Source organism: Tachysurus vachellii, chromosome 11, assembly GCF_030014155.1.
Source record: "Tachysurus vachellii isolate PV-2020 chromosome 11, HZAU_Pvac_v1, whole genome shotgun sequence".
NCBI classification, from domain to species: Eukaryota; Metazoa; Chordata; class Actinopteri; order Siluriformes; family Bagridae; genus Tachysurus; species Tachysurus vachellii.
In genome coordinates this window covers 19,436,827-19,463,961 of record NC_083470.1, presented here as the reverse complement: position 1 = coordinate 19,463,961, position 27,135 = coordinate 19,436,827, and the positions used below count along the sequence as shown (strand labels likewise).

The window sequence follows — 27,135 nt, the reverse complement described above, 5'->3', positions numbered from 1 at the left end:
ACACTTTATTCTGCTTAGGCTTGCAATGGCTCCAGATTCTATCTCATGATCACTGGGAATAAAAAATGTAGGTAATACTCCCTGCATCCCAGGACATCGTTCACACACAACTTATCCCACCTATTGTCATTTTTTAGGAAGTGGGTAGAAACCAGAGATCCTGGAGAAAAACCAATGCAGACAAATGGAGAATAAATACAATTCCAGTAACTTGTGCTTAGGAATGAGCCCAGGAACCTCCTGGAGCTGTTAGGAGGCAATGCTGCATGCTGGATGAGGTCATAAAATGTTATTTATTATAAGATTTTATAATTAAAATAATAATCTATTTTAGATTTTATAGATCGTATAAATCCCATTAATAAAAATTCAAAGTCAGTCAGACAGTTTTTTTTTGTAGCTGTAAGATTATAAGCTAGACATCTCTTTATATACTGTATATATATATATATATATGTATATATATATATATATATACATATATATATATATGTATATATATATATATATATATATATATATATATATATATATATACATATATATATATATGTATATATATATATATATATATATATATATATATACAAAATATATATATAATTTATTTTTAAAAAGTGACTGTCATGATTGAAGGTGATTAAAGGTGATTAATGGTGAACCTTTTTTATTTCTCGGGCTCAGGTAGGCTATTTTAAGAAACAGTGTGTTTGCAAAAACACTCTTGCCACTGATGCTCCTAATGATATTACATATAAGCCTCTGGAAATCCTTTTTGGTAAAACTGAAGGCATAGAATCATCATTTAAATAAACATCATGTTAATAAAATGAACTAGAATTAATTTTAACTGTTAATATGGCAATAAAAAATATTTCTTATCCAAGGGAATATAATGATCAGATGCACACATCTCGTTTTATTTATTTATTTATTTATTTATTTATTTATTTATTTATTTATAAATCTAAACTGCAACATAATCTCAACAGATTACAAAATCTGGATAATTTCCATTTTAATACATTTTTAATTCCCATGTCGACAGCCTGAAGTATATAAATTTTTTTTCACAGTTCGCCATCTGACGAAAGCTTGAGGCTGACTCAATGATAGTGTCACTGAGTCACTTATTCTTTTTTTTTTTTTTGCTTTCTTTTGTTTTCATTTTTTCTTTTGTCACATTATTTGAAAAAATCCTCCTACCTTTTGATTTTGTCTCTTATGAAACATTTAAATGGGACATGTAACAAGCATCTTTTTTAAAGTGTTATGTTACTGTTATGTAATTCCTGATTATTTATTATTACATGAAATAAACTGCACTCATCAGACGAACCAAAGCTCCCCTTGTCATGAACAAGAAACACATTCAAATTTTAGAAATCATTTAAAATATCCATCCACTTCTGTACCAGTTAAAAAGATTGGGAGGTTTGAAGATGCCATGGTTTAGCTGTGTGTGTCTCTGTGTGTGTCTGTATGTGTTTTGAGAGAGATTATATGTGAGATAGGGTGTCATACAGAGTCATTATTTAACCTGAGTCATTTCTATTCCACATCTGCCTGACCATGAAATGTTCTATAGCTTACTGGCCCTGGTCAGCAATTCTCATATTCCAAGGTCTCTTCTACACACACCCATACACCGACCTACATTTATTTGCCACATAATATCACTAGTTGCCACATTTATCACTAGTTTCGTTTCTTTTTAAAACATCAGTCACACACAGGAAGAAAAACTTCTTCACCCGTGACCTGTTCCCATGGCTCTATAGAAAACCATCAAAATACCATGATCTATATATGTAATCATTACACAACAATATACATATAAGGGCACAGCAGCAGATTATTATCTCTGGACTTATATCCGGGTATAAATTCTGCAAAGGTGATTTGTCCAAACATTTATTCAACCTACACACCGCTGCTTTGCTGGAAGTGTGAAATAAATCTCAAACAAAATACATCTTTACTTTGACATTATTTACATCAGGGCCGATTATAGCAGAGAGGATTTACATCTTCAATCAATTCAGGACTATACCAGTATGTTGAGGTGTAAGCACATGTAAGCCTGAAATGAAGAAACTAGCCACGATTGTGAATCACCTATGATAATTTTAAAATGATATGATTATTACAACTGTAAAACCATCTGTACAACATCAAAGTATATCTTTAGGGGTTTTTTCTATTTTCTCTACAGCTAATTAATACTATGCTACACTACTAAACCTAAATCTAACCCTAACATTAAGCTCAGTAATAAAAAGGAAACCTTTCATCTCTTTCATTTTTGTTTTAAATAAAAGTTGCAGCCAAAAGTCCCTTCGAGGTCGTATCCCTATGGGTCGATCTGTTCCCCAACAACACACAAAGATGTGAACAAGCATTCTGTATATTCCATAATATATCAACACTAGCTATATACTGTACCTCTAAAAGTGTGTCTCTGCAAAAACCACTTATGTGCCTCTGTGTGTTTACATGGGGAATTTTACCTGTTCAGGTTTGAGGCCTGGTGGCACCCAAGCGTATTCCTCCAGAGCGCAGCCGGAGTCGTCGTCGGAGGTGGAGTTCCTCTGGAAGTCAAACATGAGCTTAGACACCGTCCTCTCCATGTCCAAAGCCATCATCACCGCCTCATACCACTCTCTACTGCGCACACAGAAAGAATGAGCCTTAATAAAGGACTATAAATCCTAGCAAGCTGCTCCTAACACATGTACAGATGTGACCAATCTGCCTATGAAATATTCACTGGATGCACATTGAGCGAAGGTGTGCTGAGTAACAATGCATCATTGATATCTCTAAACGAAAAAATATCCTTATGTCTGGATTTCGCTGCAAGTTTGTTAATATACCATACGCCATCAATCAGCATTTTGTTGTCTAAAATATTTTACGGGCCTCTATGGGCCCATCTAGTAAATGATGCTTAGTTTGATTATGCGGGTCTGGAGCAGAAACATATTACATGCACGTGTCAAACTAATATGGCCACAGGTGAATTAGACACCAATATTTCGATTAGACGAGTCTTCGTGACTGATCTGTGGAGTGATTAACATCACTTATAATTTACTGATTAAAATTCACACCAGGGACAATGAAAGCTCAAATTTACTCTGTAATATAGAGAACTGTAAATAGTGCAGAATGAATCTGACAGTTAATCAAACGTGCTCTGATCTAAGCAATCTGATAATATAGGTGGACATGTATGAATATGCATTTGCATTTAAATTACTTTAGCCAAAATTGATCTCTGTGTGACTGAGAGTGAGTGTGTGTGTGTGAGAGAGAGAGAGAGAATATATGAACTCACAAATAGTCCATGATTACCTGAGGATAATGTTTATGTACTACAATGATTCTCTAAAATGAGGAAAATTAAGAAACTACACAGTGTGGTGCCAATTAAAAGCTAATCATAAGAAGCCTGAGGTTTTAGGTGTCTATGAACTAGTATTGCATTATTACAGTCAGGACTGTTCTAGGTACATGTGGTATAAGCAATTGCAATATATAAATATATATATATATATATATATATATATATATATATATATATATATATATATATATATATATATATATATATATATATATATATAATTTTCCATAATCTAGATGTATCAATTCAATATTCTAAAAGTGTATACTTTACAACAACATTTTATGAGCTTCACATTGCTTCCAGTGGAGAATTGACAAATTGCTTGGCTTACTTCTAAATATGCTCATCATCTGAGCCACTGTTCTCATCATCATTATCATCACCACGATCATCCAGTGGCACAATACTACAAGTAACACCAATGTTATTAGGTACAACATATAGAAATATAAGTCTCTGCTGCAAAACTGAAATATATTTTGATGTAAATATTAATTTCCATCCAGACACTGTGTCTAAAGTAACTTGCACTGAGGCAGAACATATGATCTGTTCACTAGCTCAGAAAATGTGGATCTCTAGAGCTACCATTATTCCCAAAGTGACGGATAGACATTTTCTTTAGATTTTTTAAATCAGTAAAATGTACAATGTAGATGATGGCAGATGACTTGCAAAAGATCCTACCTTCTTAGATAATCTCAGCTGGATACTGTAGAATGGATACTGTGCTGTTGACATTATGTCTGTCCTATGCTTATTCCAGGACTCTAATTCACAGTAGGCTCATATTAAATATCCTTTCAGCAAACAGTATTGTAGAGTATTGCTGAAGAGTAATGAATTATAATCCCTCTGTCCGTACTATTTTAAGTCTAGTTTCTCTAAAGGTTTCTTCCTTTGGAAATCTCAGGAAATCTTTCCATGACACTATTGCCTTTGTCGCATGTCAAATTAACAAAGCCACAGGTGCATGAAGCACCAAAATGTAGATTAGACAAGCCTTCATGACTGATCTGTGGACATCTACATCACATAAGGATCTCTGATTAAAATTCACACCAAGGAAAATGAAAGTTTAAATTCACTCATTAATACAGAGAAATAATAAAGTAAATAATGCTGGGTTTGAAATGAACCTGATGGCTAATCAAACCTGCTCTGATTTTAGCAATCTGATCATATAGGCAGAAGAATATAACAATGCATTTGCATTTAAATGACTTTATCCTAATAAAAATGCACACAAGCCCTCATTTGGGATCTCTAAATCTTCATCTGAATTTCTGTAAAGCTGCTTTGTGACAAAATCCGTTGTTAAAAGCGCTATACAAATAAAATGGAAATAAAATTGAACATCCAGCTGAGAATTCGAAACAACAAGATACTGTAGAGTCGCCTTTTGTTACAGTTATGTACACAGAAACCACACAGCTTTGCTTTACAGTACATATCTGATTAAAAGTAAATTTTTGTGGGTAACTTATGCTAAGACTGAACTTCACATCCTAGCGTCTCAGGAGAGTACACTGAATTAACAAAAATAATATCATTATTTTATTTATTTTATCTAAATTTCTTCATTTTATATCCTGCCCACTCTTTAATTACATGACTTCGTTTCATTAAAGTTTGTGTTAAAAGCCCCACCCCAAATAATATGATATGCTGGCAAATAAGGAAATTGAAAGCCATATTATTAAATTAAACTTAATTTGATGTGATCAAGGCGAGTTTTGGTGTTATTATATTGTTTTATTGTCCCTTGCTTTCATATTAAATTGCATTCAAATTAAATAAAAAAATTGCTTTTTGAATCTTCAGTCCTTATTTTCTGTCCCTGATTTTTTGTGATGTAAAGAAATCCAACATTTCAGCTGCCCTGCTACAAGAATTAAGAGTAATAAATGACCATAAACAGTTTTAATACTTTTAATGTGTCTGATTTGACTTGGCAAAAGGGAACATAGGTAATTAGTGATAATGGTGTTTACTTTTACGGATGCAATGTTGTAACACAGCACAGACAGTTTTACACCTTGCCTAAACAGTGTTGACGGCAATTAAAAACTTGTTGTTGTAATGTGTTTTTGTTAAACTGAGGCTGTCCAGTGTAGCTCAGGCTATACCACCCTTATTAAGCTCTTATGGGATTATTTTACAGCGAATATTTTGGGGTCATATAATTTTAATGCTGAATTATTAACTGTCCTGGGTAACCAAGCCAAGTATCATTTCAATAAAAATCTCCTATTATTTAACATACAGAGTTTAGATATTTTATTCTTGCTTCCTTTGTATAATTTTGAATATTTGTACTGCTGTTTTTGCAGTAACTGAGAAATAATGGTCAATTCTTACTGATGGATTGGGTAGAGATGAAGGTGCTTATCTTGATTATATTTACAAGCCAACAGTACTAAGTCATATAATGTAGGGAGGACAATTAACTGAATCCTGTATCTGCTTTATTCTACCAAACTCCAAAATTTGTACCTTTTTGGTGATCAGTGATAAAAAAAAAAAAAATGGTTTGTAGTCTAATGGCCTCAATCTGTAGGTCCAAGTTAACTAATCGTTTGCTTGCCAGCTTTTGTTGCTTATCTGCCCACAACATTTAAATACACTCTGAGTCATAGCTGACTCAAGATAGTGTTCCTAAACCAAAAGAATGGTGATGAAGTCCCTTTATTCAAGATGAATGCACTGTGAATATAATGTGTGGATGTATAAGCCAATGCTATCTTTTATACAGCTGCCAACTGACATGTGACAAAGTCTCACTAAAAGTCAGACAAAGGTTTGATACATGGTGTAGCAAAAGGTAAACTACTGTCAGATCAGATGGGAATAGCTTGTAGGGTGTAGAACAGCAGAAGTGAGAAAAAAAGAAATACACAGACCAAAACTGATCCATCAGCACTAGGCATTCGATGTATCTATCAAAGCAATATGCAGTAAAATGTCCGAATGTCTGATTTTGCAAAAATGCTGAATTTATCTTTAAAGTTCTATTAAAATTACTGTTTCTTTCATGCGTTGTACATCATCTGGCCATTTTCTAGTGCTTAGTTGAACTTGTACAGTATGTGCACATCTGTACCTGTAAATGTGCTTTCTTTTAGCCAATCAATGCAGCTATAGGTGTTGCCACAGGCCACATTTCTAATTTGCAACAAGCAACACAGCCTTAATATCACTTATGTTTGGAAATGTATTCATGCCCCTGGCCACCCAGGCACTGTTTCAACCTTTTTTTTTATCAAGAAGAGAGACTAAACAATAGTGCATAAACATACCAAACAACCACAAACCCACTTAAATTTGAACTCTATGATTTGTGGTAGTTTGGTGTGACACAAGAGGAATCTGTATGCATGCACACATTAAAGCGGGTGATCAGTGACACACAAAACAGAATGAAAACTAGAGGAAAGACTTCACACGGATCTGCTTTAAATCTTATCTTCTCATCAGCATCCCACAAACCCCAGAGAGTGAAAGAGAGAGAGAGAGAGAGAGAGAGAGAGAGAGAGAGAGAGAGAGAGAGAGAGAGGTGCAAAACCCTTGCTAAAAGAAACGATTTTCTCTCTCACGTGTCCTGCCTCATCTTTCTCTCTTTCCCTCTGCCAGTGGATTTGACTGTTTCTGTGTGGGTGTGTGTGAGAGCGAACAGGAGAGAGGAAGACGAGAGAGAGCGGAGAGGGGGAGCGAGGGAGAAAAAAAAGAACTCTTATTTATGTAAAAGGCAATGTGAGAGGAGGCTCTCAGCTGAAGCACTGATGCTGAATGCTGTTTTGCTAATAGGTTAACTCTTTGATGCACGGCCAGTCTTTAAAGAAAAACGACTGAATCTAAATTAGATCTAAAAGAATCGACCAAATGCGACATTAATATTTTAGTAACAAAACGCAAACACTTGCTGATTAACCTAACGTTTTTGAGGCACTCACTCATCGTGTGAAAGATGAAATGGTATCTAATTTTGAAAATCAAGTGAAAAGACAAACAGTTTTAAACATGTAAGAATATAAAAAGATTCTTTTGGCAATAACGATGACGATGGTGAAAACACTGATGAGCTCCACACACTCCAGCGTCAAGCAGCAGCTGCAAGTGGGCCCTCCATGTCGCATAATGCGGCTGTAATTACTGGATGTGTGCTGATAATTAACCCTTAGTGATGCCTGCATGTGACCATGTAATAGTATCGGTGCTAAAATGACACCCTTGAGGCTGGTTTAATGTTTCTGCAAGGAGCCCTCATCCAAAAGCATAGCTAATTTCTTAGCTGTGTTCGCAGCATACCAATAGTTTTTTATTGTGAGAAAAGCAACAGACATCATACGACCATGCAATAATATGGCAACACAAAGTAAACAAATGACAATGCAGAATTTCATTGCAAGGGTGAATATATCAGAAGTGAGAATACTGACCAAGTGCAAATGCTGAGGGACGTACAAGTGTATAGTAATTTTATCTTATTCTTATTCTGAATATTGGCTAACTTAAAAACATTATAGCCATGGCCATAGCCATAGCCATGGTATAAAGGAGCAGTTGGTCATTTTTAGATCCCCTCTGATGCCTGCAATGTGGGTTGCTATTGCATAAAAACAGTGACAAGTCTTTTCCATCACTCAGTAAACCCAATCTGTTGAAATTTAAATATGTGATCATAGGTGGCCTTTTAAATAGGTTTCTAGTATAGAAAACTGTAAAATGATGTCTGAAATACTAAATACTCACAACATTGCATATCCATTTCATAAAAATACTATGTGTTTAATTTGATGTTAAAATGATACACTATATGGCCAAGAATTTATGGACAGCCATATGCGTTTGTTGAAAATCCCAGTTCAGATTTATTCTGGCTTTACCGTTATAACAACCTCCAATTTTAAGGGAAGCTTTCCACTAGATTTTGGAGTATGGCTGTGGGGATTTGACCTTTTAGCCACAAGAGCATTAGTGAGGTCAGGTACTGATGTGAGGTGAGGAGGTCTGGGGTGCAGTCGGAATTTTCGTTTATCTCAAAGGTCTTCAGTGGAGTTGAGGTCAGGGGTGTGTGCAGGATACTTGAGTTCTTCAGCCCTAACTTTGGAAAACCATGTCTTCATGGGCCATGCTTGTGCACAGAGGCAATATCATGATGGAACATATTTGGGCACCTTTGTGCTATGGAAATTTTAATGCTACACAATGTTACAATTGTGCTCTTCCTGACAGTTTGGGATGTGATGGACAGGTTTCCACATACATTTGGCCATATAGTATATGATTTTTTTTATAGGTGTAGAAAAACATAAAAATTATATACTGCATTGCAAACACCAAGGCAACAAATGTTTAGGGCAGTGGATTCAATTCTTTTGATTCAAGTTCAGCAAAATATCCTCCAGAAATTAGTCCACTTTGCAAAAGCCTGGGTTGTCCCTGTTAAAGCTGAAGATATAGCCTGTTTTCATGTGCAGTAAACAAATGACAACACATTAGGACCTGCTTAAAGGGTTTCCGTTTTTTTACTGGCAGTGAATATACAGAATTGCACCATGGGAAACCTTTTCTTACTGAAAAGAATGACTTTGTCTGATTTTTCACTACACTAGCCATAGTTTTCTGGGACTTGCAAAAATGTTTTTTTTTGTTTTTTCCCCACAACAAGAGCCTAATATGACTTTACAAACAAACAAGCGATGAAATCAGAAAAAATACTTTTCCAATTACACCAGCAGCTAGTTGCTGATGCAAGCACTACATGGATTAGTGAAAGCTCATAAATATTCATATGAAATAACAGCCATTAAACAGAGGAGATAAAGCCAATGTTTAATGACCATAATGTAGTTTTAAGAGGACCGCGTTTGCGAAAGTGTCTTCCTCTCCCATTTGGAGAAGTTTCTGCCAGTAAGCACTAACATTCACAAAGCCTATTATCTCCAAGTGAACAGAACTGTTTATTGACTAGATGAGAAATGCAGCAAAAGAACAGTTATCATAACTTTTAGGGAACATTTTCTAGTTTAATAACCTTATATGCACATTGTAAAGACTATTCTTGTATGAGCTTGGAAATACTGTATTTCCAGAAAACTGGATTTCACTGATAATATCTGATAAATTGAAACTAAAATCTAGCCGTCATTTGTTGTTCATCATTGGCACTACACTAGGACTACAAGTAAAATGATTCAGAACGTTATTTTTTGCTACAATACGTTTTTTCTGTTTTTATTTTGCAGTGTAGCCAATATAACAGCATATCATGAGGCGGAAATAGTATACAATTAACATATGCTATAACAGTGAATATTATTATGTCAGATTAAAAAGTATTTAAAATATTTCATTATAAATGAAATTGGTGTAATGGTGCTACATTGCTGTGTATTTAATATCATTCTACAATGTAAAGTTGTACTGAATCTCATGACATTAGATTATATGGTTATTACATAACCATGAACTTTTACACCAAACACCAATATTCATGTTGTTTGAGATCTTTTACAGCCAATAATTAGTTTGTTATTCAAACACAAGTTGAATTATTTAACAGATTTCTACTAGATATCTGTAAAATGTCTATCTATAACATACATTATTAAATAATTCTAGAGTGGTCACACGAAAAAAAAACCCCCACAAAAATATGATTAATTTAATAATGTGTCATTTTAGCTTCAGTTATGATTAAGAAATAAGATCTGGTCATTTTTTTAATGTCAGTACCATTAACTGTGTGGAAATATGACACTGTGTTTTGTTTGCTCTAATTGCTAAGGACATTGCTGATAGCCCTGAAAATGGCATCGACCTATACGGTTGTGACGTCTTTTAAAACTTTTTTCTGACGCCTATTGAGGGGAGCCAGTCAAAGAGTCAGTGATTCACATGTCGTGGCGTTAAACCTACCCCCACAGTGATGAGGCAAATACTGTGCAAATCTCCTGACATCACCACAGCAGTACGTTTTCCCTCGTTTCCCTTGACTGGTATGATATAATTTTTTGCCAAATGGTAATGCCAGGTTTGTAATGATTTCTGGCTGTTTGTATAAAAAGAAAATAACTATGAGTCTCAATGTGGTCAAGCGATCTCCATAATAAAGTATTTTTTACTTTTCAGATCCTCTATGGCCAATTAAATGTCAGCAAATGACATTTACATAGACAAGTCATGTATTGAGTGACTACTGTACCATGAACATGCATTCATGCCATGGTTTTTATGCCAATGAAATTATGCCAGTTGAAATGGATAGACATCTCTTTCCCTTACTCTTGAATCACAGCTCCAGCTGTTGCACAGCAGACACAGACGCCAAGCTGACTTGGAATACCCATCTTGCCTTCATCAAGGCTGTTTTTGAAGTCTGCAACTGAGCAGGGAATGAGGACTGTGGAAATAGTTGGCTACTGGGTGATAGCGGTGATCAGTTCCATGCCTATTCGCTTACACCAACTGCTCAACCACAGACTGTAGACGAAGAGAATTTATGACAGTGCACACCAGAGGTCACACTGCATGGAGGAGAGAGCAATAAGCATTTGGAAAATGAGATTTCATATGCCTCCACAAGTCATGAGGAAGACTTAGAAGAACACCAGAGAGGACTCAATAACAGAACAACTACGAAGTAGCTGTCCTCTTGGCAAAACTGGGAGGTCCAGCTATTTTTGGCACATATCAATGCCCTTTAGACTGTTGGAGCTGCATATACAAAGTCATCTTCTTCCTAAATTTGATGTGCTGCCATGAGAAAAAAAAACATACATTCCTTTTAAATAAACCTTCAATTTGCTTGCATCTGTTATATTGCATTTAAAAAATAACTGATCTGAATGCTTATTTATTATTTTGCTTTTACTACACTTAGTGAACAATACAGATTGTGATGATTTACACTAGGTTTAATCTGGCAGCCTGATCTCATGAAGATAAAGTATAAACAAGAGCAATGTAGTTTAATTTTGCTTGAGTGCATGCCAATGAAATGAGAACTATCTATCTGTCTGTCTGTCTGTCTATCTATCTATCTATCTATCTATCTATCTATCTATCTATCTATCTATCTATCTATCTATCTATCTATGAGGTTTTATTCATAACAAATCCACAAATTAGTAGGCAGACTAACAGAGCATGTCACTTTAGACACAGCCTAAAAACCCTGGAGGCAATTTTGACGCGAAATCCTTGCTGAACCATAATCTACCCAGTGTAGGTTTGTGCCAGTTTGAGACTCACCTGACTAGAATGCACACAAAAAATACAATATACAAATAAGACAGACAAAATAAAAGCAGTGTTATAATGAAAGAATATTCTAGAAATGTGGTGTATTGACTAAACTATATGTACTATTTAGACATAGGTGTTCCGCTAAGCTGCAATGGAATCATTTTCTTTAAGATACTCTGAAGATTTTAAAGTTAAGATATGAGTTGGGAAACTGGCTATTTTCACTGGCTCACTGGCTATTTTCAAGCGGCGGTTGAAGACCTACTTATTCAGGAAACACTTCAACTAGCACTTCTTTCATTATTGTTTGCATTTTTAAAAAAAAAAAAAAAAAAAAAAAACACCTTTGACACTTTCATTGTAACTTTGAACAAATGTTTTAAACTCATGGTATCTTAAGTATGTAACTTAGTGAGCCAGCATTAATGTATTCAATGTTAGAGATTTAAGCACTTATGTACGTCGCTCTGGATAAGGGCGTCTGCCAAATGCTGTAAATGTAAATGTAAATGAAACTAAAAATCTATCTATTTTTTCCCCCTTTACACAGGTATCACTATCAGTATATCAACCTTTGTATTCTATATACCAGATCTCAAAGAAAATCAGTAGCATCGTCCATCCTTAAAGGCTGTCAGACATTCATACCGGTCGCCATGGAGCTTTCAGGTCTCCGTGGAAACGTTGCGCAGCTGCGAGCCTCGCGCAAGGAAACAAGCTTGCCGGAGCCGATGTGTCATTAAATCCGCCACACAGTGGGAGAGTAATGAAGACAGAGGGAGCTTACTCTGGCAAATAGCTCCCCAAATAAAACCAAACACAACCCAAGGAGGCCCTGCTTGCCTTTCTCAATCTATCTCCCACCGAAATCCGGATTGAATTTGGACACCCAGACTCATCTTCTCATGGCACATGGCAATTTGATACCTCATTTCACTTACATACTCTTAAGTCATACTCTCTTCTTGAAAACTACAGGGAATTTTTGCAGTAAGAAAGAAGTGTCTTTCAATACTGGTATGAAATGGTCTCAAATGACAGGTCATAGGAAATCATATCAATATACGTGTGCAGTACTGCTTCAAACCAGTCCCATCGCTTTAAACACAGTGTTTCACACTGTGTCTACTTGTGTCTATAATTCAAAGACATAAGAAATTTTGTGCAATTGGGCAAGGGCCATTTTTAGTGTTATTCAGTCTGTTTGTAAGGCTTAACCTTTAAATGCATATCTGATAAGAAATATCTTAATAATGTGCATGACATTTATCTAACACTGTGCTATAAACAACAAAACACAGAAGATTACTATTTATACTCCCAGATTTTGTTTATGTACCTCATAAACATGTTAAAAGTGAATGGAGATACATCTATGACTATACATAATACAAGCCTCTCTTGTGTAAACTCTTTTTGGTCATAGTTATAAATGAGCCAATAATAGAACAATAGTGTATATAAATGTCACTGATACATATAATTTGTCTTTTTTTTTTTATAGCCAGACCAGTTTTTGTTCAAAAGAATTGGTTAAAAGTGTATATTATTTTATATGAATAATCACTTGGACATTTGTTAATTATCAGTTAATGTTGTATATTTATTAATGGTCTATTAGTGAAGGTTATTGTATTGTTTTACCGATCACATTCCAAATGTTTGTCTGTCTGTCCATTATGGGTGTCCTCTTTGCTGTTCTAATATTTAATATTGTCCACTCTTCTGTGAAGGCTTTCCAACAGATTTAGGAACATGGCTGTAGGGATTTGTTCATTCAACCAGAAGAGCATTAGTGAGGTCAGGGAATGATCTCAGGTGAAAAGGCTTGGGGTGCAGTAAGTGTTTCAGTTTTTCTTAAAGGCGTACATTTAAGCCAAGGTCAGGGCTCTGTGTAGGACGCTTGGGTTCTTCCACACCAGCCTTGGCAAACCATGTCTTAATGGAACTTATTGTCATGCTGGAATCATGTACAATTGTGTGCTTCAAACATTGTCACAACAGGTTGGGGAAGAACCGCATATGCCTGTAATGGTCAGGTCACACCAAACTTGCCAGTGCCAGTCGCAAGACAATCACAGGTTTATACTTTAATATTCTCATTCTGACACCCTATCATATCTATAGAATTAGCTAATTCACAGCGATTTGTATCACTGAAACTTTAGCCAGTTACTGCGATGTTATCTGATTGCTGTAATGTTAGCTGTTGCTGTAACATTAGCTGATTGTTGTAATGTTATCTGATCATAGTAACGTTAGCTGATTGCTGTAATGTTAGCTGATTGCTGTAATGTTATCTGATCATAGTAGTTAGCTGATTTCTGTAATGTCTGTTTGCTGTAACATTATTTGATGTGTTGTTATCTGATCATAATAACATTAGCTGATTGCTGTAATGTTAGCTGATAGTTGTAATGTTATCTGAGAATAGTAACGTTAGCTGATTTCTGTAATGTTAGCTGATTGCTGTAACATTAGCTTATTACTGAAATGTTACCTGATTGCTGTGACTTTATCTGATCACAGTAACGTTAGCTGATTGCTGTAACGTTAGTTGATTGCTGTAACTTTATCTGATCACAGTAACGTTAGCTGATTGCTGTAACGTTAGTTGATTGCTGTAACATTGTCTGATCACAGTAATGTTAGCTGATTGCTGTAACGTTAGTTGATTGCTGTAACATTGTCTGATCACAGTAATGTTAGCTGACTGCTGATTGCAGTAATGTTTAGGTCTAAGCTGCAGGGTACATGGTATTTTTATTGCATGCATTTTTCAGTGATCGGTGAGGAGAAGCAAGAGAGAGAGAGAAGCAGGATGATAATTTAAAGATATTTAGGGATGTGGTAGCCTAGTGGTTAAGGTGTTGGACTACCAATTGGAAGGTTGTGAGTTCGATTCCTACGTCCACCAATTTGCCACTGCTGGAACCCTGAGAAAAGCAGTTGTATAAAAATGCTATAAAATGTAAGTCGTTCTGGATAAGGTCTGCTAAATGATGTAAATGTAAGTACAACATTACCAATTTGGTATTGTGGTATATTAAATATAAAGTGACTCAAAATTCTGCAAAGTGGATCTCAGTAAAACTTTGACCCTGTTTACATCTCTGGCTGCAGGAAGGTCTTTATTTGATTTGCTTTAGACAGCACCACCCCAGGTCATCTTTGAATGTAATTCATCATTTTCTGAATGTAAAATTTTGCCCTGCACCTTAAAAAAAGGTGTGGGACAAATGACATAAGTGTATCAAATACGTTACTTTGTTACTGATATAAGTCTATGTTAGTGAGATATTATTCACTAGATTATGATGCTGTCATTTCGTTCCACAGAGAAAAGAATGAACAAATCTTGCACAGTGTAATCCAATCACAGCCATTTCACAGCTTATCTGGATCATAAAAAACAAGGCAATGATTGAAAATGCATGACCTCTGACAGCATGTGTGTGTGTGTGTGTGTGTGTGTGTGTGTGTGCATGTATGTGTGTGTGTGTGTGTGTGTGTGTGTGTGTGAGAGAGAGAGAGAGAGAGAGAGAGAGAGAGAGAGAGAGAGAAAATCATTTATCACAAATTCATAGAATTAACATGAATATTATAGTGTGTGTGTGTGTGTGTGTGTGTGTATTATGTGTGTGTGTGTGTGTGTGAGAGAGAGAGAGAGAGAGAGAGAGAGAAAATCATTTATCACAAATTCATAGAATTAACATGAATATTATAGTGTGTGTGTGTGTGTGTGTGTGTGTGTGTATTATGTGTGTGTGTATTGTGTGTGTGTGTGTGTGTGTGTGTGTGAGAGAGAGAGAGAGAGAGAGAAAATCATTTATCACAAATTCATAGAAGTAACATGAATATTATAGTGTGTGTGTGTATTATGTGTGTGTGTATTGTGTGTGTGTCTGTGTGTGTGAGTGTGTGTGTGTGTGTGAGAGAGAGAGAGAGAGAGAGAGAGAGAGAGAGAGAGAGAATCATTTATAATCACAAATTCATAGAATTAACATGAATATTATATTGTGTGTGTGTGTGTGTGTGTGTGTGTGTGTGTGTGCTCATCTACATTTATGGCAAATTTCTTGATTTGGTCTTGATTTATATAAATATAAATAATTGTCCAGTATCTTTACATTTTAAAACATTATCAAGTAATCAATGATGGTGAGTTATTTTGCATTCTTTTACCACCATTTTTTAACGTGTGCCTTTCAGAGCTCAGATTTTCAAATCTCTTCACACTTTCAAAACATCAGCATGCTATGTGGACTACTGGACAGATAACACAATCATTTAACATGATTTTCAAATTTCTTTCAGTTGTTATTTATCTGAGCTCTTCCACCTGCTAATCTATGCAATTTTACAGTCGATTTACAAATGATCAGATGCTTTCAAAACTGATTACATAACTGAGTTCAAAACCAAATACAGTTCTTAACAATCTAAAAATAATTAATTCTTTTCAATGACCCAGAATGAGACACTGAACAAATCTTCTAACACAACTAGGGACTAAGGAGAGCAACACTCAAATTGTGTGTCACAGAAGATTAAATATCACACAAAATGCTGAAAAATGGATAAATAATCTACGTGTGGACAATTTCTGTGGTCTTCTACGTTTTCTAAGACATTTTAGACATATTTTGATTTCTAGCATATCTGAAGATAAATTTAAAATCAAAACATTTCCATGGAAAGATCGAGCATGCAGATATTTCTACAGCATATAGAATGAACGTCTGATGAATATAACATCGATTGTCTAACGATGTAGGCACGTTGTCATGATGTATCAACTAATGGGTCATCCAGTAAAGCTGTTATATACTGTACATTGTGTCTGAAAACTGGAAGGAATCAGCATACACTGTATAGAACAAGCAATAATTATAGTACAAAACAATCCAAAGAGAGAAAAAAAACACCACAATTCTCCATTGTGCTAATTCTGGACCATCAGGACTGACATTAAATCATTAAAAGCACCTTGGAAACACAGTCCAGACATCATTCAACCCATCTGCTTGGGTTTTGTTCTTAGGGTCATCGTTATGTTATCTTGTATGACTGCTAGTTAGCTAATTTTCTGTTAAAACATGTTTCCGTTTTGAATCATAACCTTGATACTGATACTTGCTTGATTCTGATTGGCCAGAAAGATCATACATTTTCTAATCTTAGGTCCTATATGTTAAATTACACAATCTAATACAGCATGTTATCTCTTCTATTGTCTGCACTACACTATCATCTCTAATACAACAGTGTTTTAATTTTAAGATGAATCAATGATTGTTTACAGCTGCTTTAACATTAGTGATATCAGGATCTTAGTGCTGATGTATCTGTGGTATAAGAAGAATAAAAAAACCTTTGGTAAACGTTGCTGTAGAAAAATAATACCACACTACTCCATTCGTCTTGGTTTATTTTCTGACATCAGCACACACCGCTGAGTTTTATTCGTGACCTGTGTGAAAAGACTAGTCTACAGGAGTCTACGTAAAGTAAGGATCGAGGTATTAAAGTTTGCTGTGCTTTAGTGTAGTGAAACATGGTTAATATGGAATCTGATTAGAGATACGGCTGTGTTGCTCCCTTCAGCAGAACAGAAGCTCAGCACTTTTTGTTATTGAAAGCTGTGTGCTGCCATCCATACTAAAAGGGAATGAACCACTGGGGTTAGTAATCCCTCTAACACACACACACTCACTCACATGTAGACACACACACTTTCCTTGCAGTATCAAGGAAAAAAATTCAGTGCCAAATATGTAAACTTACCCCAACACACACACACACACACACACACACACACACACACACACACACACACACACACACACACCCCCCCTGGCACTAAAAGACGGCTGACATTTAAAAGCAGCCTTCAGACTCATTAGCACTGTAAATACTCAAAACGGAGAGACCATTATGAGTTCTTTTCTATTAAATCATACTTATCCACTCTTTTGCTTGACCTCTTCTACAGCAGCCCACATGAACATAAAGACGAACCACTGAGTTTTTCTCTTATCTTTGCCGTAAATGTGTTTTTATAAATGCACAATTGGCAGGATAGTGAATAGGAGGAGAATTTGGGGTTTTATCTTTTATCTGACATACAGGTCAATGGACAGGGTTTCAGAAATACTATGGTTAGTAGGTAATGCTACTGATTGTGTATCATTTGTGGCGCTCCAGGCTATTTTAAAACCTCTCTCAATACACCTTTGCGTTGCCATGGTTTCCGCTGACTACAAAGATCCAATTTTTTGTGTTAAAAAAGAGTACATGGGGAAAAAAAGAGTTCAGATATTTCCTTAGTCTCCATATTTCACACTAGCACTTTTTAGCCATATTCTTTATAGGAGACTACAAAGTTAAGGACATGAACTGGATAAAGAAATGAATAAATGGTAAAGTGATAAATAAAAAACAAGAAGCATTTCACCAAAGCAAATGACTTCTTTTACCCATTATGAGCTTTTTTCATTATAGTTTACTGTTACTGCTCCATACTGATGTGTTAATAGGGATATTGTGACGTTTATTTGGGCCTTGTAATGAATCCCAAATGTTCATTGCTGCCTTGTAAACAAATTACAAGAAACAGACTTTGTGTAACATAGCGGGAGATTTTTATTAGTTTTTTTAGTCTATTAGATGGAATGTAACCATCCAGATTTTCACCTCTCACACACACACACGCACACACACAGACACACACACACACACACACACACACACACACACACACACATGTCCGCACACACACATGTCCGCACACACAGGCACAATTGCAGTTCATTTACTTTTGAACTGTCCGGATCCTTGATGTACTAATTGCCACGAGACTGAACACTAATGCAGGAGGTTTTCCATCATCCTCTCTCCCTCTCTACCATGTAAAAAATAGATATAAATAAAAATAAAGGAGAAAAGAACCATCTCCTTGGGCAGCAGAACACTGTAATTAGGCAGTGACAAATTTCAGTTCTCTTTCTTTACATGTGTGGGAAACGCACACAATGACTTTGTGTGTGTATGTGTGTGTGTGTGTGTGTGTGTGTGTGACGCCGTAAGTGTGTGGGATGGCCTGAAATAGGAACGCAGCATTTCAACAGGCAAATTGCACCCATGCAGTGCAGAAATGAAGAGACCGGGAAAAAGCAGAATAGTTTCCATTTGTTTGTCTGTTCTTCTGATGCTAGGTGTGATGCCGAATCCATAATGCAGGCCAAACTTGTTCCCTATAGTGCTGCTATGACAGGTGGCATGCATGAGTCATGTGAAATGCCTTTGGATAGAGCTAGAAGAACCAGGTCACTCCTACATGCTTGACATTGAGATATGCTTTTACTTGGCATATGACGATTCAGCCAATGACACTAAGGGACATCAGGAACCTGCACAGATGCACACACATGCTTGTTTGCTTGCAGGCATTGTGCAATGAGGCTTCGTTATTCCTGCACAGCCAAAGAAAAAAGCTCTCTTGTTGCTATGCTTTTTAAAGCTCTCCTTCCATCTATTTCTCTCTCCCTCCTACTACCTACTTAACGGGGCAGGTTAGTTACAAGCAGAAACAAGCTGCAACGCTGCACTTGGTTACGATCACTTTTCCAGAACTTTCTCCCAACTCCATGTGTAGCCTTTTATACTGATCATATGCCCCTTATATACTATACTAAAATAATATCTACAGGAAAAAAAAGTACTGCAACAATGCTCCAAGGAGGTTGATTATTGACATGAAATCACATTTGAAATCACACATTATCCTATTTGACTAATGTGTGCCTGCATGTGCTCTTCACAATTTGGAAGAATGTCATTAATAAAAATACGTCTTTTGCTAGTCTAGGCCTATTTGGCTGTAAACACATCTTCTGAGGTCCAATATCAGCAAATGTGTGTTTATTCCCCCATATGTGAACAATTTATTAGCTGCGTGTGCACATCATTAAGCAAAAGAAAGGGGCCAATGCAAATCTTGACTAGACCTCCCATCGTCATCCTTAGGGTTTTTTTTTTTTGGGATGACAGCATGGTTATATTTATGATCATGGCAGCTGCAGATCTATTGTAAAGACAAAGTACAGTGATAGTTTGCATAGTATTATTATGAATGTTCATTTTAGATATATTAGTTATGTTTTGTTAAAAAAAGAATGCTTTCTTTGGGGATAATAAGGAATATGTCTAGCTTTGTATTTTTTTTTATAGTGGCTGATATTGCAAACAGATGGTTTGGTTCCTGACCAATGATATGTTATAAAAAAAAGAAAATGCATGCAAGACTTTTTACACCACAACAGCTGCTGTGCCTGTTGTTCCACTGAATTCCATCCATCCATCCATGTATCCATCCATCCATGTATCCATCCATCCATGTATCCATCCATCCATGTATCCATCCATCCATGTATCCATCCATCCATCCATCCATCCATCCATCCATCCATCCATCCATCCACAGAAAAAGCCCTATGCATGAAAAAGCCCTATGCATGATACAGACACAAGTAAAATGATTTAACAAACATGACTCACTTTCCTGCCTTTTAATTTTCTTTGCTTTTATGCTTTCAACAAACGCCTGATTAACAAAAGCGCTTTTAATAATGAGCTGCGGCATCTTCCTGTAACACAATGGCCTGTCATCTCAAAGTGTCACTTGTTCTTTTTACACACAGTCGCATGCACTTTTCATGTAAAGTCAGCTGCAATATGAACCCGTACACCGGCATGCTGTAGCCATGCATGTAGGGATTTAGGTTAACTTATATAGTCACCACTTTCATTGCTAAGATGCACGATCCACAGGAGCACCTCCACCGAGCACTATGATATACTAAAATGCCAAAGTATTTATTCAGACAGCAGCAGAATATGCATTTAGAAGACTGATGACAGGTTGCGCTAGTTGTCATGGCAACTGGAGGCTGTTATGACACACATCAGTGTCTAAGTTTCTGTATAATGCAGCCTTTGGAGACTTGAAGCTCACAAAAGCAATCAGGTCTGCAAAACCGCAGACTCTTTCAAATGGAAGCAGTTTACTAATAAAATCCCCACTGAAAACAAGCAAAGTAACCCCAGACTTTAATATACAAAAAGTGCAAGCTCAACCTAAGACCAAATTGTATTTATTTTAACGAAGGCTGGCTATATTTAGTGTGTGGCTTACCATGATGTGACTTCAGTGTTGCGAATTATTAATGACCCTAAATGTCAGGGTTTGGTCTCCTGGATTGTGATGATGAAGAGGATTAATTAATGAATAAATCTGCTCCTCGTTAACGGCATGTTTGTGGGATTCCAGGGTAGGCCACAAGCAGAGCATCATGAGTACTGAACTCAGCATGAAGAATATCACCAGGACTAAATGTGGAATAAAAAAAAGCCTCTGTATGAACACTCCATAAACATATTTGCACAATAATATCAATCTCACTACAGATTGATACAGGTTATGTAACATCTGCTGCCACTTCCCTGCAGAGCAGATGCTGTATCGATACCACATATACCCATTAAATCCTACATACAAAAGCCAAAAAATCATCTGTCAGAGGTCTAGTGAAGCTCTGAGCCTCAGATCAATAAAATATCACAAACACAACGCAACAGATCAGTTCATGCCCACAAACACTTGCATACCATAGACATGCACTGATTTCATGTCCAGTAACCAAACCTTGTTATCAATCCAAACGCACAAAGACCAGACAGATAAACTCTGGCTCCATATCCAGACCTTTAGGTTTATCTGTCCCGTGTCAGAAAAAACTTTAGTGCTATTCTTAGCAAGATTTGGGTCAACAATTAGATATTCCATGGATTAGGGGGCCTTTAATTCTTTTATACTTCAAAAGGTGACATTTACAAGCTCTTTTTGGAATTCCCAGAGCGGAACAAACAGAGAATTCCAAGTGTTTCAGTGGTACTCTCTAAACAACAGATCCCATTTAGACTATTGGAAAGATGTCTTGACCCACATCTTACAGCACACTATAAACTTTGGAACTGCAGTATTATTCAGCATGCTGCAGGCTTGATCACAGAAAGTTGGAAAGCCTCAATGAGAAACAGCTGGTGTATTTTGAGGACTGCAAAAACAATGGCTTTCAATGGCTTACTGTGGACCTACTAAAATGTATAACAGTCATAATCAGAATTTTTTATGGTCACAAATTCAGTAATGTTTTCCAGCAAGTTCTCTAATGCTTTTAGATGACAGATCGAATGATAATTCTACTCACAAGTGTGTGATATTTGCCATTGCAGCTTGACCCAGCTTTTTGGTTTTCTGCTGTTTGTCCCATTTAATCTGATATTTTTATCGAAAATGGCAGATGAAATGTCTTGTCTCTGCTAGGAATTTCAATGGAAATCCTTATTATTATTCCCAAAGTCCATAAAAGACTATTTCTTTTTATAGCAACAGTCTAAATTTAGATTTATTTTTTTTTTACCGGAAAGATCTAATCAGCATTGAAACACATTCAAAGTAAACTACATGCGGGGAAAGAAGTCCATAGTACTTGAAGATTTTTATCAAGGGTAAAGGTGTTGTTGCTGTTACCACCTCTGTAGTCATGAGCATATAACTCTGTATTTACAAGTGACAAGTGACCCAAGCTTGATAATTATTTCAAGAACATCATGTCTGTGTTCCAGAGAGAAAGTAGAACATGCACACTGCATAATGACACATGGAAACAGTCCTCTATATTTATATATGTTTTTAATTATTTATTTAATGGACTAAATAGACAGTTTTGTGTATATTGCTAATGTAATTCTCTGTGATTTTTTTTTATAATATATGAAAATTCTAGTATTTATTTAAAAAAACTGACACACTCTGAATGATATTCTTCCAAAGTAAAAAAATAAATAAAAATAAAAAATTAACATAAGACGACACATAATACATACAACCTATTACAAGCCCTTCTCGCCAGAGCAGCTGATTGGCTAATTAGTCCAGGAAGGGCCAGATGGCTGGAGAGGAGGGACAGATGGGAAATGTAGGCGAGAACAGGAAGGTTAGCGTGTTACTGTCACACCTCTCGCTTAGCGCCACAGGATGTGGAACTCTGAGAGACAGGAGAATGGACATTCAACACACACCAAGCTCCGTCTGCAGTTGCTGACCTGAAGCAAGTTTTCCGGTACTGAGGCTGAACCATCTGAACTGTGTCATGTATTATGTATCAAAACCAATCTGACAGGGCTTTATCTGTGAGCTCCAAAGGTCAGGCAGGGCCTATATGAACACTACACTGTAAATGTCATCCAGTGATAAAAAAAAGCACTGCATATTATGCCCTGGCATCAATCAGCAAACTACAGAAAACAAACTCAAAGGGCAACCTGATGACACATGAGCATATACACAAACACAAACCATGAGCAAACAATTATTAAAAAAAAAAAAATTATACACCCACTTCACAGCTGGTATATTTCTTAAGACAGCCAGTGTTGCTCCATGTGACCTTAGACATGCCAGAAGGCCATTTTACATAATCAGCCATTGGAATTGACACCCAGACACTATGACCAGATTGGGTGCCAGACTATACCCTGTTGTGACGCATGTTGGGTATCAAAAGGAAGTTCTCTGAATAATTCCTAAATATAATACATAATTGTGTAACATGGTTTCAAAAACATGTTTGTATGTACTGTATACGATACTGACAAGACTTAGGATGCACTAGAATTAACAAAAGAGAATATAAGAAAGTAAGAAAAAAAGAGATGAACAGCGTTCATTATACTCTAATTTACCACCAGTGGGGAGTCTTGGCAAGACGTCTCCCCCATGCTTGTTCTGTCTTTCCCTTTATCTTTCTGTCCAATGCTCCTTGCAGCTGTGAGCCATCCAAGATGTTGGGGAAAAAAATCCGACTTCATTTGCTGTATGTTTCTGCATTTGCATTGCATGCCCTTTTTTTTGTTTGTGTGTGTGTGTGTGTGTGTGTGTGTGTGTGTGTGTGTGTGTGTGTGTGTGTGTGTGCGTGTGTGTTTGTGCGTGTGTGTGTGTGTGTGTGTGTTTGTGTGTCCCTATACCCCTCTACTAATTCGGCTCATCAACTGTGCCTGATATCTTCTTCCTGTCTTCCCCTCAGGGAATTTCCTGCCATTTTGAAATGCACCTGGGATTCCATTGGCATCTTATGTGCCCTGAAGATTTCTTTATTCTATAACTTCTAAAACATCTCTTCGATTTCATTTATGCGCTTCTTAAGCAAAGCAGATACAACAAGTGAAACTAAAGAAAATACAAAGTGTTATAATAATATACAGAAATATTACTGCTAAGCCAAAGCTTGGGAAGACAGCACAGGCCAAACTCCCCCACCTTCTCACATGTTATGTAAGTAACATCAGTGACATCATTGCTGTATTGTCTTTTTTTGGTTAGATTTGTTTTACCCAGCCTATGCAACTACTGTATGTCGCATCTAAGCCCTGTTTAACACATGTGTATGTATGTTATTTGGAGCAAATACAATACAGCTGCTTTTTTCTTTGTCAGCAGACTAGCAATCATTGAAAACATGCTGGCTGTTGAGACGAACTGAAGCAAGATGTACAAGTAATCTACTAATTATTTTGTATCTGTGGTGTCAGGCCATGTTACGGTTGTGTACATATTAAGTAAATATTTCAGTACAGCATTTAAACAACACAAGTAAATATCCGAGACTATACAATACAGAAATACTTAGAACAAACTAGCTTATTAAACAAACGAATACAAACAAATTGTGTTGTATTGCATGAATACTAAGGTGTTTCTGTGTGCCTACAAAGTTGATAAGCTAAACTTGCTCCTCAGTATGAAATGATGCTGATGGCTTTCCATTTACCAGTGCTATTTTTTTTAACCATCAATTTTTTTTTTACCATCATTCAAATAATTATTTCAGGTTTAATACCACACAGAAATTCAGTCATGGCTAAAGTGTACAGGTTGTAATAAAAGTCAAGCATCCATCCCATATGCGCGACATCTTTGCCTATAAACATATACATAGCCTAGAAATCAAAATCTAGTGATGGCCAGATATAGCTGCCACTTCTGGCTCCACACAACCCACCCAAGCATGACGCAATTTCACAGTGGGTTACCATCCAACATCAAAATTTCAAAAGGCAGAACGAGGGGGCGAGTAGGAGAGAAATAGAACAATGCGTCTGATTTTTTTGTCGCAATAACGCCATAACCCCAACCGCCACCCCCACCCCCCCACCTAAGCAGAAGCTGAACAAGCTCAGATAGGCTTTGAGGGCTCTGTTTGTCAGCAGGGAGAGATCAGGTCAAAATGAGGAGGAAGAATGACAGAAGAGAATCGGCAGTGGGATTGGAAATAGCCCATGAGCCACATAATAATTTGGCATGGGGGAAAAAAGACAAAATAATGAGAGAAATGGCACCATTTTATTTTGGCGATGTGGTTCTGGCCAACAGATACCAGAAATCTGCTTTAGTTGCTGATGTGTCCTTATGCAACCACACACTCACGAACAAACAAATATGTGCATAATGGATTGTGTTTGTCATCAAAATGCATTTCAGTTTATTTTCATGTACTGCCATTATGCAGAGGAGCGGTACTGAATTACATCCAAACTGAAACTTGGAACCTGAATGGCTTTACTGTTTTATAATAATACATGTGTGTGTGTGTGTGTGTGTGTGTGTGTGTGTGTGTGTGTGTAAGTGTAATGGTAAGTGGCCCCAGAAAGCAATATATTACCATATAAATATTTATTATCAGGGATTGGGTGACTAATGTATATCATAATGTATATCTCAAACAGTTGGAGGAATGGGTATGTAAAGATGTGAGATACATATACAATGCATATGTATATGTAGATGTAAGGTGTATGTACATGTACATACAGAAACACATATTTCCACAGTGCATGGTATCTATACATACCAACAGTTCTGTATTTTGGCTTTAGGAATGTTAGAGATAAGCATTAGAGATGTTAAAGGACTCTTGGGTTGAAAGAGAGGAAAATGCAGAGAAAAGGAACAAAGTGAAGGGGTGAAGAGGAAGCTGGTTTGCCAGTCATCCCTCTCAACTGTTCTGTCAGAGATCTCTCACTCCTCTGCAACTGCCGTTTTTTTTCTCACTCCATCACTCCCTCTTTCTTTCACACACTCTCTTGCTTTCTCTCACACACATGCGCACGCACACAAAATCACAGGCAGAAAGATCTCAGTTTCCACCCACACTCTGACAGAGCAGGGAAGGCTTTAAACAAGCTTCACACTCACACAAGCATACTGAGATGAACACACTCTCACAATACACAGACCAAAAAGTACACAATCTCGCACCTCCCTGAGCAACCCCATCAAAACGTGTATACATCTAACCACCAATAGCCAGAGACCTCTTACAAACACTTCACCAATGCATTCCTACACAATGTTCTTCCCCAACAACCCCTCCCCACTCCCAGTAACCGCCCACCCCCAAAAACCATGGGCATACTTTCACCCCCCCAAACATACAGATGTGCCACACACACACATACACACACACACACACACACACACACACACACACACACACACACACACACAAACACACATACATACACACACACACCAAATCACATAGTGGCTGAACTGTAACTGCGCCACAACTGCTTTCCCGAAAACTTTCTGCAGCTTTCTAGACACCCATCATAACAATGAAAAAGTTAAAATTCTACAACCAAATCCAAGCAGCAGCACATCCATTCAAATGATTTCTATGGCTATATAGAGAGCTCATTGAATATATAAATGCACATGATCTATGAATGGGATTTTATCAGCTGAAGGCATGCAGATAGACTCACCTCTTCTTTTTCTCTTTCTTGTTCTCTTCCTGTTTCCCACCACTCTTTCTCTGCCTATCTGACTGTCAGGCTCAGGAAGGATTCAGGGAGGAGTTGGAAAGAGGGAGATGGAAAAAGAGAGATGGCTGAACTCTTCCTCTTCTCTCAGCCTCCTGGGAGATGCAGAGGATTTTCTTTAGGGATCTTTTCTTCTGTTATGCTTCGCTCAGCTCAGCTTGCGTCTGACTGTGGAGAGAACGTGTGTGTGCGTGTGTGTGCGTCTGTGTGTGTATTTGTACGAACAGTGCATGTGAAGCAAGCATGCATTCTCTCCTCTAAGAGAGATAGAGCAGCCCCCCCCATCTCTAAAACCCCTGTAGATGTGAGTCATCTGCTCTCAGCCAATCACAATTGAGATGACTGACTTTAATTAGAATCACAAGGGGGCTCAGAATGAGAAAGAGAGAGAGATAGAGAGAAAGAGAGAGAGACACATAGAGATCAAGTGGCAGATGAAGGAGTATAATCAAGTACAGGAAAGAACATAAAGGAGATGGACATTAGGTAAAAGGGAAGAAAGGGAAGAAGGGACTGCAGACAAACTC

General features: G+C 36.8%; 1 protein-coding gene across 2 annotated transcripts in view; it reads right to left on the bottom strand.

Annotated features, from left to right (window-relative positions):
* The window catches only part of prickle2a (prickle homolog 2a), a 37,431-nt gene extending 10,617 nt beyond the window's left edge, over positions 1-26,814 (bottom strand). The window contains exons 1-2 of one of the 2 annotated variants that reach the window (XM_060882345.1): positions 26,552-26,814; positions 2,511-2,667 (exon numbers count right to left, since the gene is read on the bottom strand). In XM_060882345.1, the coding sequence (XP_060738328.1) occupies positions 2,511-2,645 (135 nt within the window). In that variant the 5' untranslated portion in view covers positions 2,646-2,667; positions 26,552-26,814. The remainder of the gene's footprint in view (positions 1-2,510; positions 2,668-26,551) is intronic. The other variant, XM_060882346.1, reaches the window with a different exon arrangement.
* Between the last annotated feature and the right edge of the window lie 321 nt (positions 26,815-27,135).